The 18,238-nt window shown below is 40.3% G+C and overlaps 3 protein-coding genes across 6 annotated transcripts in view; 2 read left to right on the top strand and 1 right to left on the bottom strand.

Moving 5' to 3' along the window:
- The window catches only part of Sap47 (Synapse-associated protein 47kD), a 43,715-nt gene extending 35,342 nt beyond the window's left edge, over nucleotides 1–8,373 (top strand). For 2 of the 4 annotated variants that reach the window (XR_015322670.1, XR_015322672.1), the window contains exons 6-8: nucleotides 1,270–1,331; nucleotides 1,778–2,497; nucleotides 3,134–8,373. Coding sequence is in view for 1 of the 4 variants with exons in the window: in XM_086982226.1 (XP_086838352.1) it covers nucleotides 1,270–1,331; nucleotides 1,778–1,987 (272 nt within the window). In the remaining 3 variants the exon portion in view is untranslated. Of the gene's footprint in view, nucleotides 1–1,269; nucleotides 1,332–1,777; nucleotides 2,595–3,133 lie in introns of those variants that run through there. The other 2 variants (XR_015322671.1, XM_086982226.1) reach the window with 2 other exon arrangements.
- A 1,182-nt stretch (nucleotides 8,374–9,555) lies between these two features.
- Nucleotides 9,556–12,874, top strand: LOC111247124 (glutamate rich 3-like). Its single transcript, XM_022797701.2, has 3 exons — nucleotides 9,556–10,289; nucleotides 11,131–11,284; nucleotides 12,325–12,874. The coding sequence occupies exons 1-3, from the start codon at nucleotides 10,013–10,015 to the stop codon at nucleotides 12,431–12,433; spliced, it is 540 nt and encodes a 179-aa protein (XP_022653436.1). The 5' UTR covers nucleotides 9,556–10,012; the 3' UTR covers nucleotides 12,434–12,874.
- Nucleotides 12,831–18,169, bottom strand: Vps51 (vacuolar protein sorting 51). The gene is made up of 4 exons (XM_022797698.2): nucleotides 16,642–18,169; nucleotides 14,369–16,195; nucleotides 13,701–14,022; nucleotides 12,831–13,371 (listed from the first exon to the last, which is right to left on the bottom strand). Exons 2-4 carry the CDS (start codon nucleotides 16,170–16,172, stop codon nucleotides 13,245–13,247), a joined length of 2,253 nt encoding a protein of 750 aa, XP_022653433.1. The 5' UTR covers nucleotides 16,173–16,195; nucleotides 16,642–18,169; the 3' UTR covers nucleotides 12,831–13,244.
- Between the last annotated feature and the right edge of the window lie 69 nt (nucleotides 18,170–18,238).

Below are 18,238 nucleotides of genomic sequence, written 5' to 3'. Positions count from 1 at the left end.
CCCCGGCAAAAAATTGTTTATTAATATAGAACCTAATGCTAGTCTCTCCGTAAAGTGAATGCAGATGTTGCAGCACCACTTGCTGAGTAGTAGGGTAATCCTACGCGAATTATCTGTAGCAGAACAAATTGACGGATAAGTTGTGAAATTGATGGGTATGGTTCTAAAAAATTACTACTTTTAGCTGTCGATCGAGTTGGGCTAGAAGCCAACTCGATTGAGTTGTGAATGAAAGTGAAATGAGTTCCGACACGCTCTGTCTCGGTCGCGAGAGCTAAACAAAATACTATTTTCCCTTAAGCGAAAAAAGATGCGAAGTTAAGCGTTAACAGTGGCAATCATATCATCGGTTAGCTCACCAGCAACGTCATAGCATTTCGAAGCCCGAAGTCATGCGGTTGGTTCTGGAAGCGCCACTCGCGTAGGTAGATGCCATCTTTTTTTGAACCCCTTAATAATTCAATGCAATAGAATACTGTAAGAGCACGCTACCCGGTATTAATTTCTATAGCGGTCATGGTTATGTAGAAAATGCGGTTCAAAAGGATGAAGGTTTAATAGGGACTTAGCCGCAAAAGAAGCGGATCAAGAAGCCTAAGAGGTTAGGGCCATATCAAAAATAGCAGCAACAGGTTATGAACCGCGACGTTATCGCGCGAACGCCTCAATATCGAGCGCTCCCTTTGTGAAATCTTTATATTTTTGGTAATAGCTTTATGGAAAGCCACATTAGACCAGCTTGGCCAGATGTTTCCGTATGCGTATGGTTAGTGAAAGTCCGCAGTCCAGCTTCTGGAACGAATGAATCCAAACGTTTATTTGGCGATTGCTGAAGCCCTTTAACAAATGCAGCGCTCTGTAGCTACCCATCTTCTGAATGAGATGCCCACAGGATTACGTTGTCTCGCTCGCATTGTCTTAGGGAAACATTTTGCAGAAGAATTGGTTCGAGGTAGAGGAAAGGCCTTTCTTTAAGAAGCTACCTCTCATTGTATCTGACCGATTTGAGTTCCGGTCGGTCTCCGTTTCTATCGGCCCTTAGCAGTGAAAATTCATCTGGGAAGACAAACGATAACGTAGCTTGGGTCATGATTTGATGTAGTTTTGAACATGAGGAATGTCAAGTATTCACTCAACAAGTTACTATTACTCTGCATCCTCTTTCAGTTTGCTTCACGTCGCGAGAGAAGTCAGAAAAGCTATTCTATTAATAGCAAACTATTAGTAACTAACATGTTTAACGACGCTTTGCCATTTTGTGGCTTGCAGAAGATGACGGAGCTGATAGCGGAATACCCTCTGATTTCGTATCCGACTCTTGTGAAGGCAAGGTGAGCCGATGCTGTTATTCGGACCAACAGGGATTTCATTGTTTTATCAGTAACATTACCCTTTCCATGTACATAGTTCATCGAAGGGAAGTTCACAGTGTGTGAACTATTATATACATATATAGTCAAAAGTTAAATTTAATGAAGCGATTACGTTTTAAATAATTGTTGCAGTCATATGGGTGTTGGTGTTTTAAATAACCAATGTAAACCTAGCTGGTCTTCAGTGATCATAAAAAAGAGTTTGGGTTAAGACAACCCGCTTTGAGACGTATGGCAATAAATGCATCCCATATGTGCTTAGTGTTTTAATGGATATCGATTACGAAGCCTGAGACACGCACATGCACGTATACACAAACCAACATATATCGAATGTTCACGACATTATTGGCCAAAATCATAGCCTTCTGTATTGGTAATCACGCAAGATATCTTTTTTGCAGGTGAATGCCGAGGATCTGGCTAAGGGAATGCAGCAGCTTGGCGTAAGGGGAGGCCGTAGCGGTAAAGGAGATCATGAGCTCGAACAGGAGATCGAGAAAGAGCTTGATGGCTACGAAGTCGTTCAATCAGGCAGCACCGGCGCTGGCGTCGCTGATGACGACGACCTCGAAAACGAGATTCAGAATCTTCTGTCAGCTACACGCAAATAAGCGCAGAAACGCCAAGCGAAAATAACAGCATGAACTCTCACAGTTACTACTTGTCAGTATAGAATCGAAGCCGAAAAGCACCAGCCGAAACAACGTTGATCACAGGACAGAAACAATGCGACGCGTAAATAGTGATGACAATATTAAACACAACAGCGACATAGGAGACAACTAAAATATCATATAATTTCTTACGTTTGGATTATCTTTATTTACATACGCATGTATCCACGACGATTAGTTAGACAAGTTGACTGAGGAGGCGCGTAAGTTAAGAAAATTTGTTGTTTGGCTATGATATATAAACATAACAGCAATAATAGAGAAAGAGAAGCTGAGCCGTAAGCGAGTCCATGAAAGCAGAAAAACATCACGAGAACAACTGACGTACAGAATACGGGACATTGACATGCAACCGCATTGCACTAAACCGATAGGTATAGATGAAAATTGGAATTGTTGCCGGAATTACAAGTGAGATGGGAACGAGATAACTGCGGAAGGTCAAAGGTAATGAAAATGTCAAAACTCCAAACAGATTAGAAGAGGTATTATTTTGCACGAAGTTTGATGGCACATATTAAACTTGCTGTAGACTAACCGACAACTTTTTTTGTTTTTTTAGGTATTTTCATAAGATACGAGTACCTCTTTGTCAACCCTATAATAATAACTTAATTTTTCATTAATATAGATGTATCCGCAGCCTAGTTACACGATTAATACATAATTACGATTGGTATCTAATGAATATGCTAGGGATCCATAAGCGAGCTTATTCAATTTCTTGAAGAAACCCAATAAGTTTCTATTTGTAGTTTATTGTCATAATCCATTTTACACCACCACCAAAGATAAAAAGCAGTTATTCACCTATTAAATCAATAGCTCAGTTGCTCTTCTCCAGTGGAAGAATCAAATTTTTCGGAGAAATTTGTTTACGCATTGATCCAATTTGTTGGCTTGGCCAACTGTACCTTATATACGAGATCCATTTACTTCTGCTCGATAGGACAGAATAATAAGCTGTGGCAATTATCGCCGCCTACTGTGGAAACCCAGAATGTTGCTATAAAGGTGAATAAGTCCGTTGTACTGATGTAGTGTTGTTCTAATCTACATGCTTTACTGATTTGGTACTTACAGGTGTTTGGGAGTTGCGTGCGGACTTAACCGTTAGTCCGTTAACGAGCTATGCTAATCCGTTGCTCACTTTAATTTCAAAATGGAGACAGATGTCATCGTGCTTCACTTAACACTACTTCAGGAAGTTGATCATATATATGTGGCCATCGTCATGATGGTGCCGCCTGTATTACCCAGGGGGTGAACTTTCTATGCTCTGCTCTGCTCTACTTCGTATCCGATTCCAAGGGCTTCTTTCAAGTAGAAGATAATCTGCTCTCCGTGTAAGTCATATACTTTGATATGCATAAATAAAAACAAACGAACAGATACGAAAAGAAAAACCGTTGCCGTTGGACGTCTGTATCGACGTGTCATATATATGAGATACTAGATACTGATGATTCTGTTTACACCGCAATGGATGGGTGTCGCAAAGGGCTATAGTAGGACAGCGTAAACTGGCGTAGGATAAAGAAAAGACAAGCGTTTATCAAGACATAATAAACACCATACATGCTACAACAAGCCAGACCCATGTCCTATAAAAGAACAGAAACGTCACTAACTATAACAGCCGGTATCCATATACACAAGTACATCTAGTGCGAGCCATATATAGCGTTACAAAAAGCGATTAGTTCTAGAATAACAGCATGTAGTCTTAAAACGAACCAACATAACTAAAAATTTCTATTAGCAGTGTAAAAGGTAAACACCCGTACACACGCTCGTTTCACCTGCAGTCTCTCACCCCGGTGACAAGGATTGAGAGAAAGTTAAAGAATGACGGGGTAAAGGAATGAAGAAGGCATAATAGAATCTAGCTAGTTAGTAGCGGTTCGACTGACAGCTAACAGTCGTACTGTAGCCTACAGGTATTACGCTGGTAGACGTGAAAAAGGATGTGTGTGAATATAAAACGATCCTTACATATAAAGGGACAAAAGGCCAAAGACCGAAAAAAAAAATGTTATCTAAAGCCTGACAAATTTGGCACACTGGCATAAATGGGGAAACAAAGCTGTCGAATTGACGTCGTAAATAAAGACGTGGTAGCAAGATGTTACATGAAGACTGTGAGTTTAATACAGAATAAACAAATGCGAACGCGATGCGCAATGATGGGATACATATGCGGACATGCGATAGATGACACTCGAAGCAGGGATTTCGGAGAGATAGCCTACTCCACGGACACACGCTAATGTTATTCGGCGAAACATATTGAGACAGATGGAATAAAGATCTTGAGGTCTTTTTCGCATGATAGAAGGTGATAAGCAGAAGACGTTAAACGACTATACTTAATATTACAGATAGATAGAAACAGAAGATATGACGTCTGAGTAATAGACGGCGCCTATAGGTAACATGATGGTTGACTGGGCAGGGGTGTTACGAACTCGGGAAAACGGATCCAGGGGGTCTACCTTGTTGGTGAAGTGGACCGCGGAAGTAAAATTTTTCGCCTGAATGAAGAAACTTTCATAGTTCAAGGGGCCCGCGACTCGTTCCACTCAGGTTATGTCTAGGCTTTGCCACGGCACCTCTAACAGCGAAGTGCGTCTTTGTCCACTATATCTGTAATTATAAGAAAAAAAGCTTTCAAATCTCGTATCTCTTCGTCTCGGCTATGCCAATCTGAGTGACTGGTCAGTGGTGAAGTTCGTTCGCTTGGATAAATTGTTTACGGTAATTCGAACCGAAACTGGGTTTCTTGTGTAGAAACGTCAAGGAATCTAGTACAGCAAGTTCGAACAAACAGTCCACCATTTTTCATAAGGGGCATCGGGTCCCTTGACTATTACTAACACAGTAATTTTTATTGTATTCTTTCTTTTTCTGCTGATTACGCAAGAAGAAGTAAACAAACAGGGACAAGTAAGCTGAAGCAGGTTGTCGCTTGATTTGCTGGTGACGAGTAGTTCTCAAAAGCGAATGCCCTTGTGTATTTTTGCTAGGGTGTAACGTGGAAAATGAATAGATGGCGATGACACTGGTGATGACAGAGACGTAGTTAAGACATGCGCGGACAAATGACTAGAGGACAGAAGGCAAAGGAAGAGAGGGAGGCGACAGAACGACAAAAAGAATTATCATATTCTTAGCATCAGCGTCCATATTACGTGCCTATAACGTTTTGTAGTAATGCGGAGACTATTTATCTGTGGTTACTGTGCAATTAAATGGTTTGACGGTGACACGTACTTTGCAAAAGGTCGTACTCTCTATAGTAATACGATGTATATGGTTCGTCTGATAAGGTCCAAAGTCCGATGTAGACCGTAGAGAAAGATAATCTTATGGTTACTTGTTAAGAGAATTGGTTAATTGTTTACAATCGTCTCTCGAACAGTGAAGAACCAATAAAAGCGCGATATGGTAAAGAATTCATCCGTAAAACTTTTTACACAATTGAGGGTTGTCGTATAAGTGAAAAATTAAGCAAGTCTTCGAAAAAGCAACACCGTGTACTCGGTGTCGTTCGTTGAATTGTCCGAAAATTCCTGTTCACTTCCCGCGACGTTGACCTTTCTGGTCGATATAATTATTACAGAAACATTGACTCAGACGTTCATATGCAGAAATCCGAAAGGTCATAAAATGGGTTGTGTGTTTAATCTATGACTGACGGGTTGATAAATAGGTTGGTCATTGTTTGGTTGACGATAGCTAAGAAGAACCAGTAAACGTGAGTTATTTCTTACTGATGAGTATTGACGATTAACTGTTTAAAATACTTCGAAGCAATCATCGTTGCTACGATTATTAACGTTATGATGATTGAAAACATGCATAATAACGATAATAGCCCATCGTAAAAACGACGTAACATAAACGTACTAATTTTACGCAACAACGCTGGCATCTCTCACATGTCATCAGCTACTAAGCGCGAATGTTAATATACGAGGTGGCTGGAAGGAACACTAGAGAATATTTTACATCTCCGATTCATGCCGTGATATCAGAACTTTGCCAAAAATAATAATTCAAACCAATGTCAATGGCTGCCGCTGAGTTGAGCATCTCTACGTCCAGTGATCCAATCGTATCTGAGGGTCGTTTGCGGATCGCAAACGCGACCCACTTAAGCTAAAAAACGAATCTTCAGAGGCGTACTTTTACGTTACAGAACTCGAGACGCTGTCTAGCTCTACTGTTGATAAGAGCAGTTGGCAAAATACAAATACGGTGGTTTTGTTCTGTGCTCATTATATTAAAGGAGCGAAAGACAAAGTCTCAAGCCCAAGCGAAGCCACCCCGTAAGTCGCTCGCAGTCGAGTTGCAACGTCTTCTATTATGCGGCTGTGGACGCCGTACTGTAATTGTCTAAGCGACGGTAAATGGGCACTTGGTAGTGTGCAACACCGAGAACATTGGGTAGAGCCGGGCGCTAAGATCTATGAATCATGTATGGTGGGTCGATGATATACATGGGACATGTGTCGGGCCAACCTTTCATCGGTATGCCCACTGCAGCGGAAGCGACAAAATAACAGCTATTACGATTTTATCAGTGAATACCTTGACGGTTGTAGCCAATCTTGCTACCACTACATGTACATGCATATACCAGAAATGTCACATGATACATGTTGAATTTAGGCCAGACAAATGAACGTTACTGGCATGGTTTCATTGCTAAAGAAAGACGTGAAACCTTTTATCGTTGGCTTCGAGAGCACAGTTAACCTATGCTGCCTACTAACAAATCGCTCCGGATGGTTTCAAGCCGAAGCAGTTTCTCTTTAGAAACAGTGATGGCTACCCACATCTACAGTACGATCTCGGGATTTCAAGCAGAGATTTGTATGGATTTCCATTATAAATGGGCAGTATGTAACGTGCGCACAGGTGTACACATGCTAAGCGTATCCAAGCTCCTTCCTGTTCAAATCGCTGATACAGCCACTGAAAATTATAGTAACCATAGAAAACAAACGTACAGACACTTACTAAACATGCACAAACATGAGACGAGAACAGACAACCAAAAATAACGCTTCCGTTCCCTCTAGCGGTATCTGAATAAATGCGTCAATATACGAGCCAAAGCAAAGGAAAAATATTGAAAATAACCAGCTAGAAGAAAACAGGTCTCTACGTCTTCTGCAGTGATTCGGTAGGGCAATCCATGAACATATTCAACTGAATATATTCATGAAGGACATCTAATCTAACTAGACGAGATCTGTCTCACCCTAGAAGACCGGGCTTACGGACAACTTCTTCTGGAGTAGCTTGCGCAGCCGAAACACAAAATCAAATAATTCGAAATAAGCGTAAATGATAGTCGGGAGAAAACGAACTCTCATGATGCAGACAATGCGGCTCTTGGTTATCAGTAAGCCTGCAAGAAAGCGAAACCCTTACGATCGATAGCATTTCTATAATATTTCTAACCAATCATCGTATTTGGCTCTAGATATTTATGTCATTTTGTCGATAGCAGAAAAGTGAAAACGAATTAAGCAAGAAAAACGAGCGACCATAACATACAAAGCTTTCTTCTGACTTGTCTTATTGACGTAAGTTTAGTCGAACTGTTCGCTGCTTGTGCAGATCACTGTGGTGAAGTAGTAGAAGAAGTCAAAGAAAAAAAAATAGCAGTTACCCAATTAAATGATTTACGATGGAGCGCATTATTACTATTATTCTCTAAAAATTATGATGTTGTACGTAGAATAGTATATATATAGTTGTCGCGCTATATATATATATATATATATATATGGTCGGCAGAGCGCACAGCATCGGCAACACGTCGAGTCTTGCTGACCGTCTGCGGTCGTAAACTGCCGGTTTACCCCCTGCTAAAAATAATGACGGTAGTTTCATGACGGATAATTTAATGATCATGTTAATTATTATTACATTATAATATTTGATGTGAGAAAAAACAAAACGGCTTTAAACGAAGAAGTTAGTTAATCTAATACATAGACTAGTTTCCTGCGTTTTTACGTTATCTGCGTTGGTACATACGGGCTGTCAACTGGTCGAAACTCTGAGTACATTAGTTGATTACTACGTGATGAAAATAATGATGATTGTAATAATATAGTAAAAACAATATTAAGTACTAATAAATGGACATACGTGAGGTAATTCATCAGTGTCGATGATGAGGCCAGCCAACAATCGTGATTGACGATTATATACAGAAACAACAAATATACGAAGAGACAAATACTAATGATGATGACGGCGTCTAGAGATTAAATAAATGTAACGTCAGTCAAGACGTGACCCTATCTGTTGTTGTTTCTTCTGTATTAGTAAGAACATTCCAGTTACATAGGCATCGGCGGATTTACCGGCTTTCAGAAATACATGCGTTATTCAAGCATCTGAAAGACAAGGCTTTTTGCAGCCACCAGGGTGAGGAAGAAAGCAATCTTCTTTCTCTGTCCTGCCTCATTGGACTGTTAGCTTAGGCTGGTAGAGACTAGCCAGACTGAATCGTATTCAGTTGATTATGTTTGTAGTACGTAATGCTAATATCGTGTTAGACAATGACGTCGATCCGCACCTATGTAAAACATAAGGCAGATCAATATTTAACATGTCATTTTTGCTTCCTGTTCAACTAGGTAGATAGATAGTCAACTAGGTCAACAAAGTCAACTAGGTAGATAGATATTTTGAGTTACAGATTTCATGAATGAATCAAGCTAAATTATTAGGAACATTTTCATATCTATTTATTTCAGTGTGATAATTTTTGTTTCATTTGTGAATTGAGTCAGTATTTCCCAGGCCAGATTTTGATTAGAGAAGTTATCTATAGCAGCACAAACTGTCGTTCGCCCCGCCGCACACCTTCGTTCGCTAACCTCCGCGATCTGCCTTGCCTCTTTCTATTATTGCATTTCCCATAGCTGTCTTGTTACCTTGACCAGCCGTAGCAGAGCGCCTGATTCGTCTTGATCTCAAACATCGTAACGACCCCCCGGTAAAGTTACGGCAGTGACGGTGGAAACTCCCAGAAACTTTTTTATGTTGTGTTAGTCTCCCCCACCGCTATCTAAGTACCATCCTTCATGTTGCTATTGATCTCACGTCAGTTCCATGTCGCTGAAATTCCCGCCACCACCGCCACCATTGATAGCAGCAATGTCACAAGGCTTTAATCTTTATCGTTCGGAATAAACCGCCCAATCTCCGCTTGAACTACCTGCCCCTAGTTTGCGGCCACTAGTTAACAGCCACACTATTCATTCACATAAGTATAAAATAGATAAAGAGGGTTTTGTTGTTACCAGAAAAGGTTCGAATTCTCCGGTGATCGGGAAAGCGTCGACGCCAGCAGTCAGCCCATATCTAGACGCGTATATATATATATGTGTGTGCATATGTAAGCTGTTATCTCTCTATTCCATACGACGAAAATGTCGATGCATACAGTGGAAGCATCCCATTTAGGTAACGTCGATGTTCGGCGTTTTCCAATCCGCTATAATCAGCTATGGTGTAGCACTCGTGTCTTTGTACGGTTTTGATTTGCTCTTTTTGGTACTTCACCACGTATTATGGGCCGTGCATTACTTTAAGGTGGCAGAAAGCGACATTTGGTTATGAAATATAAAGATATCTATTTTTAAAAATCAAACTAGCTTCCGGGGACTTCTGTAATTCAAGTAGTTAAACTCTGTCCAACTCTCGCCATAGGCAGGCATAGAAGACATTAAGTTACATTTAGAGAAGGGAAGCAAACAATAAGAGGGATCCTGCTAGAGTGGGCTTCAGTGGAAACGGATCATAGTTGTGTTCCTAGCCGTTTCCATAGAGACAGAAGGACCGGCGCGAAACAGTGGACGGTAGAATGCGGTGTGCTCGTCTCCGGTGGCCGGAGAGTTTTTTTTGCTACTAGAAAAGGTTCGAATCCTGCCGATGATCGGGAGAGCGTCGACGCCGGCAGTCAGCCCATATCTAGACGCGTTCAATATGGTTTCTGGGGGATCGACTAAACGGTCCTCGTCAAGCACGTCTGTTCGAAGCGCCAAGCCGCGAAGTGCTCCCGGGACCCCAAAGCCAGGTACACCTTCCACACCGCGACGAGCCCGCACCCCAGGCGGCAGTCAAGAATCAGGAACAGTCTTCACACTTGAGTTTAACGGTGGTCTAAGAGGTGCGAGTTATGGAATGATGATTAAACAGCAACCTGCAGGTGGGTAATATTAGAAGGCGGGTTCGAAAAAATGTTAGGAAACAAAAATTAAAAATAGAGATTTGTCGCTAAATAAATTGGTTAAATTCTATGTAAAAGATTGAGCGATCCATTAAAGACACTCGTTGGACTACAAACGTTTGTGTATACTCACAAGATTGCGGATATAATTAAAAACTTACATTAGGACTTGGTTCTAGAAATAGGACAACCTGCTATTATTACGACGAATATGTAAATCTAAATGTTGATTCCACCATCTCCCGTTTACGCATTTTTATATTTACGTCTAAATTTATGGTAATTATTGAAAGTGATATTTTCGCGTGAAATTCCAATTGAAAGATAAACAGGCATTAAGCTTCTAAAAATATTAAGATAGATTTTTGGTTTATTATAGAATAAAAGCAGTTATTAACAGTTCTGTGACAAATCTGAAAGTAAAATATTTGCTCTACACAATGTAGACCCGCAAAATGTGAACCTTCGATATCCCCATTGATTCTATAAACGAATTTGTTTGACGGCTTTAATTCAATTTAATTAAACTTGTTTTGCGCGACTTGGCTTCCATTTGCCCGATGTTTCATCAGCCTACTTGAATGGACCGGATACTCTTACCTCTCTCTATGCAAACCTATTATATTATGACCAGTATGCTGTATTATTGTGTAAGTATATTATGATTAGAATATATCAATATGGAGCCATCTGAATAACGTGATATTTATTCTATTTAAGAACACACATAAGCCCACAGATTTTAGGCATCTGTAGGATACGATATCTACGATAATTTCTAAAATTATAAAAATTACTATTTGTTTTAAACCTACTTCAGGAGGTCGAAATCCGGTAATCGTCTTCACAGGAAGCGTATCCAACAACGATAAATTTTCGTTTACTTCGAAACGCACTCCAGGGCAGAATTTCAATGCAGTGATTTACATCGATGGATTGCGATATCATCAGCTAAGCGGATGCTGCGAAAACAGGTTCCTTTTTCTGATCTATATATACGGACTGGTGAGTTCAAACTGGGGAAAACCTTGGCAGACTGTTTGTCATAGCGCGTTCATCCGCTACTCCTGACACCGGACAGAAACCAGATATTTATAGAACAGAACAAAAACTCATCATGCTACAAAACAGTGCGTCGGGTTCGGGTTTTGAGCTAAGATCAGCTATTATCCAATCTCTTTACGTTGGAAGAATCTTCGAGAAGATAAACTTTTTTTTTTTTAAATCGACAGTCTTTAACACTAGTTTTCATGAGTCTACTGAGAAATCTGAAACATTCTTGCAGGAGCCAAACCGGGAGATACTTGATAGGATTTAGGTTGAAAGGGCTCGAGAATTCATCAAAACTGTTCAAAGCTATTTTTGGGGCATTTAAACTTCTGATAGAAAAACTGAAGATCGTTTCAGAGAAGATAATATCAATTACCAATTGGGCCATTTAGATAAGCTCCAACAATTAGTTTTCTTGAGACCCTCTGCACCTTTTTGAATGTTTTAACCTTTCTGAACCCTTGCACCTTCGAGATATTTGGCATCGAAAATTCTATTCCGTAAGAAATTTTTTGTGTGTAGCGTATTTGAGAAACACTTCACGCCTACAAAGAGCGTATCTAGACGTAATGATTTAGGTTCACCACAATTGTGAATCTCGACTACAGGTAGATTGCCTTTAGCTGTATGGTCAACTTACGAAGATAGTAGAAGCTCACATCATTTGAAATCTGCTTTACATTAAAGCCTCAAAATATTCGGACCAAATTAAATCTAGTTAATTGAATCATGTTCCTCTAGGCTGCGGTTGTGCTTTCTCAATATCAAACTATTAATTTTCACTCAGAATAAATTACGAGCAGCATCTGAGTCGAGATTACAGAAGAACGAAATACAGCACGTTTTGACATTTTAATATAATTAGGGACAATAGTCTACGACAATAATTTTGTTTTGCAAATTATTATTGGTTTTCCAATAAACAGAAATAGTAACGTGGAACGCTTTCGGCCTCAATTAATAGATACAAGGAAGGATCGAGTTTTGGTAACCGGTTGACTATTCAGAAGGTCGAAGGCGCCAAGCCATGCTACAGATGCCAGTTCGAGAAAGAACTCAAAAAGCAAAGATGACACCTCGACTCGGCTGGATGATTACAGATCCAGGATGCTACACACTTCCGGACAACACAAGTGTGCCACCTGGAGGTCTCTCTATGGAAGAGAGCATCAAGGTTTACTGTTACCCTTCAGTAAGATATATCGTCACTTATCCAGCGTTCCAGGAAAAACTAGCTTCAGTGACGATATAAGTTCACGTGAACATGGTATTTTAGTTTTGGCTACACGAAACATCGTTGTAAATTTCTTGCAGCGATGAAATTACAGTTCGCGACTTATGCCAAAGTCATGACAATACGATTAACCCAAGAGCCTAGTCCCATGCATGGTCGATTGATCATGTTGAGTATAGTTTCGTAGATCAACAGGAGTCGACCGAGGAACTGTGGAGGGGTAAAAACAGTAGCACTCGTTTTTGACAAATAAATGCTCTTTCATGTGCTTTTATTGCTACGTGGGTATAATCATTATATGATTACCTACTTACTGTATAAGCTTCGATGTACTTACATGACATGCATAAATCATTTAAGCCAAGTGATAAAAAGTTTGTTTGGTTTCCTAATTTTACAATAATTAGCCACAAAAGCGTAAGAATATGAGTACGCAATTTCTACAGGTGGTCATTCTGAATGACTCGTTACTTCGATGGTATTAACAAAGAAACAGGAACAAATATCCGCAACCATAAACACGCTCATGATTCCTTACTCCTCTTACATATATATTTTCCAAAAATAATCTTTGCTTTGCCTAAGAGTCAGTCTTCTTAAAAGGCGCAGGTCGCACGTCCAAGTTCGTTAATTTCATATCTGTATATTTGTTATCCCCTATCGCTGATCACTTCAATGACGCTGTGCTCCATAAGCACAGGATCGAGACATCGGTGTATTGAGCTTGACACTATCTCGTCCAGTAATGCCAAAATCACCTGCTCGTCTTGAACAAATCTATAAAAACAACAAAATAGCACAGCATCACATTAATATTATTTAAATCTAGTATAGGCACAAACTCTAAACTATATACCTGCCGAGATCTGAATACTATGCATAACATTCATAAGTAAAATCCTGTGACTAATTTGTGACTAATTTGCCAGATCTTCCATTTCTACGAGATATGATACGTACATAATGGCTCATGAATCAGGAGCAAAGCATTAATTGCATCTAGTCAGCATTATTTGATGTCGTATACGAACATCACTTCCTGAGAGACTGTAGTGGTAAACTCCTAAAGTATAAACGTAAATGCACAATTAGCCATAATAACTTACCGCCAAAGGTAAAGATGCAGGTAATGTGCGTCCACCTGCACCTGCTGCAAGCCAAATCTGCCAAATGTCTTTAATCGAATGCATTCTAGGAGCGTCTTCAGCGAGATCTTGATGACTCCTGTCATCACTGACACGCGATTTGGTTCCACTTTGCTCATAATCTCGATTTTCTCTGAGAAAAGTTTGTTAAAGTTAAGGTTAGGCATCATCGAGCACTCCGTATGCCCAGTGGAAGGGGGCCCCCAACGTTGCGAATACGGATAGGTTCTTCGACTTGAGTCGCTGCTACGTTCACGACGGGAGCCTTCTTCGTATAGTTCACCTGTTTCATGTAAAATTAAATGCATGATAAAGCATACAGGATCTAATAATAAGAACTCGTTAGTAAATATTGAGCCTAAATAAAAGTAAATATGAGCGTTGAGTAAATATTGGGGTATTCCTATTTACTGTATTCTAAAAACAGTTGCGTAGTGGTAACATAATTTTCATTCTGATTTTTAAAAGCTGTAGGACAGCTAGATACATGTAGACTTTGTATGGAACGCTAATCAGTTAAATATATTGAACCATTTAAGAGCAAATTATCGACTGCATAGCGTTAATTTCATCTGGTTGCTGAAACGTTGTTGTTGTTATTATTGTGAAGATGAAAACCCTGTACAAACCGACGTTAGCGTCCAGTTGCGTGAGATCTTCGACAACCCTTTTCATAACCGCTCGTACATTTCGAGGTTCGGCACAGCCAACCCAGTTTCGGGCATCGACGCTTTTTCGTAACATATTCGAAATCACGTCACCAGAACGTACAACAAAACCTTGTAGCATTTCTTCAGCTAACGATTCCACGGAGCATACCAGCTCCTGAACATCAGCCGGCAGCCTACTCGAGGCCATCGATTGCGTTTCGAGGGCGTCGTCACACATGCGAAACACCTGTTTGACTAGCGAATGCCTTAGATCAAGGCACAGCTTCGATAAAACCAGCTGAACGAGAGGGTTGCCACTTAAGTCGCAATATTCATTTCGCATTGTATCGGCCGCGAAGGAGATAAATTTACCTAATAAACCGCGCTTGATCAAATGTTCCGAAATGAAATTGCGCAACTGACCACGACTTGCTGCAAACGTGACGTCCTGTGAGACGAAATGTCGCATTTCCCAAAGGACGCACTTGACCTTTTCGAGTACAGCTGCTTCGAGATTCACCAGAATCACACTAAGGCTACCTTTAAATGGCTGAATGAGTTCATGACGAAGCTCAGCTAATTTATTGACAATGAATACCTGCATCTCCTCTAAGTAAAATTCTACTTTGTCTTCTGCAGCCTTTTGAATCATTTCGTACACTTTCGTATTAAGGTCCATTTGTGGAAGTAGATTGTTTAGTGCTTGCACTCGACGGAAAGTCTTATCTAACGCTTTCACGCATACTTCTGTGTTGTTGTTCCGTTTTTCTGCTTCAATACGTTCCGCGACCAGCCTGAAATAGTCCTCGATTAGGCTGCGTACAAAGTTTTGTTGTTGTTCCATTATTGTTGTGTCGACCTGAGCACGTCCACTAGACACGAAGAGCTGGGCGTACGAGGCAATGATTAACGATATATTCCCAAGAAACGAATTACATGAATGATCAACAAATTGCTGTACATCCATTTGCGTCGAATGGAGCAGATGTAGTTCGGGTGGTAGACCCGCAGAAGCAGGCGAACTATCGCCCTTAGCCAGTGACACCTGCCGAACTAAAACAGTCAAATCTCGGTTAAGCGAAATAGCCGCTTGTTCCAAATATTGCGCGCAAAGTTTCTCAATCGGCTCGTGGAGCGAATTGAGTAATTGCACTGCCTCCGAGAGCTCCTTAACGTTGACGTGGCGTTCTTCAAAACGTTCGAACAGCTTCGCCTTGATCTCGTCGACGATCGCCAGGCATTCGCTATGGATATCTTTAAAGCAGGCAATATACGAGTACTGACTGAGAATAGACTCGGCTGAGGTAAATAATGTTACGGCTTGAGCAAACTGTCCGTTCTTTTTGTGCTTTCGTAAGTTTTCCGGCAACTCAAACACTCGCTGCAGACGATTAAGGAGAGTTGATGTCGTATTCAGATTGGCTACCTGCTGAGCACGTTTATGCAGTGCCTGCGATACATTGCCTGAATATATAGATATTTTCGACATATTCTCAACAAGTGACTCCATCTCTTGTTCCATTGTCTGAAAATCGGTCTTCATTTTCTTGATCGTGTCAGTAGCTGAAATAAATTTGTTGTAGTTATCGTAGACGAGTCGTTGCATCTCCGAGTCGAGTAGCTGAATCTCACGATGAATCTGTTGTTCACGGTCCATGATTTCCGTTAGACGGTATTCTTTAAACACTCGTTGAAGATATAGGTCCGGATTAAAGTCCGTGCTGTTGATATTGTATGGGTCGAAATCGCCGCAAACGGCACCCGCATCGTCGACGCTTTCCATCGCCACGCTAGAGCTCAAGACGGCTACAACATACAACAAAATAGTTTTCTAAAATAGCTGGTTATTACAATGTTGATGGCCTCTTTCAGTTATTTTATGAAGAACGCAACACTAAACATATGCATCAGTAAAAAGCTAACCCTTCTTTTGGCCTCTAATTAAAATTTAAGTCCCTAAATAATTTACCTGATCGAAAAAGTTTAGAATTCATTTTTTATCTTATATATATATATCGTTTTATCTGCATAAAGTTTCCTAGCAAGCTCAATCATTAGTAACAAATCCGTTTGCTGTATCTAGCAGGATCCAGTGGCTTTTTTTTTCATTAAAAAAATGCAGAGTTTGCACTCTATGCGCTAAAATGCTCTGCATTTGCATGCTAAAGGCAAGATCAGGTTTTGATGACCTGCCGTCAGTCAACATTGTGTACACACAACGTATACACATAATGTTAGTGTTAATACGTTACCTATTCGTCTGACGTAACTGCAAAACTTTTGTAAACCACAAAAAAATTTACTGAACAGTGAAGTCAGTACTAGTTACGTGAGCACCACCACTCCACTCTATAGGTCTTTACTCTAACCATGCCGTCACTCCATGGCGCATCTCTCAGCTGTTTCGACCAACCAATATGGCAAAACACAATGATGACGTGATCAGTATATGTACACAGAAACGCCTCCGGGCGATTGCTTAAGCGGCAATTTCCCAGAGAAGCCAGACGAACCGCCGCAAACGTTGAAAGTGATTGATTGAAGCGTCGATTTGACGCAGAATGTGTCTGTAGAAGAATATCATGCATAATGTGAAACTTATGAATTTTTAAATATACTAAGGGCCAATAACAGTGTTAGTGTTTATTAAATGCAAAGCATTTTTAGATAATTTAGGACATATCTTGTAAGCTGCGTTTATTCCCTGAAATTTGGTCATTTGAAAAGTTAGGCATACTGGCATTAAATCAAAAAAGAGTTACGTAAGAGTTTTCCTGTAGCTGACTGCCAGCTGCCTCTTAAAAAGTGTATGTGAAAAATGTGAGCATTTTACGAAAAGTTTCATTGCAACGTAACACTTCTTCAGTGTTCTGTTGGAATGTAAATGCACGGCTCAATGTAAATCTGTCGCCGACCTTTTCCATTCCTGAAACCCTTCTCTTACGATCAAAATTTTTCTACTGGTGAGTTTGAACCTACAACATCTATGGAACAAGCATTGCTTTGTAAAAGGTCGCGTACGCTATGCTGGTGACTCACTGAGAAAGATCAAATGAAATCCTTTAAACGCAGTTCTTATGAAACCTCGTAGTGTAAAGCAATGCTGTTTAATGTAAACGTTCTTTATACATTTTTCTAGTACATAGATGTTCTTGATGGCTTTTTGCTTTTCGGCTAGCGAATAATCCAATATTAAAAATAGTATCTAACCCGTTATTTATGTGTGTCACATTTTTATGTCCCCTATTTAATGGTAGGTCGACTAAGTACAGAATCGACCTGCAATTCACCAGCGCGCATTGTTTCTCTCTGGGTGTAATTTCAGTCGAGAAGTATTTTCTAATGTTTCGAATTTCCATCAGCTTTTGACCTTCCATGGCTTTACCCTACTGTAAAAAGCTTTACTTTTAGGTCCCTTCCCGCAAATTCAATGGGACTTGTGCTAAAACTAACAGACAGTCACTTTATATAATATTACTATGTACAGGGTTGCTTTGTGACATATAAGACAGGGCTGCATCTGCATGCATCCTTTGAGATATTATACGATATTTTTGTAGCCGGGGTGTCCTATTCGCCCAAGCAAATACAATACGCACTCTGAAGATGTAATAGTTACTATAGTCGACTATACAAAGTGTGCAAATCGCCTATATTTATACCGCAGGGAAGACACCTTAGAACCAATAATGCGGCGATGGTATTTTTGCGATACGTACACTATTTAGAGATAGAAAAAGGCCATAGCTCTCGTTCGATCTCTTGTTTACCTCCTAAACTAACTTCAGACTTTGCAGTTTGGTGTTACCATTAATACGAGCCGCATGTTGCCATGCGGCAACCTCACAA

Source organism: Varroa destructor, unplaced genomic scaffold, assembly GCF_002443255.2.
Source record: "Varroa destructor unplaced genomic scaffold, Vdes_3.0 BEIS01000003.1, whole genome shotgun sequence".
NCBI classification, from domain to species: domain Eukaryota; kingdom Metazoa; phylum Arthropoda; class Arachnida; order Mesostigmata; family Varroidae; genus Varroa; species Varroa destructor.
Note: the sequence above shows the minus strand (reverse complement) of the source record. Positions and strands in the feature narration are given on the sequence as shown.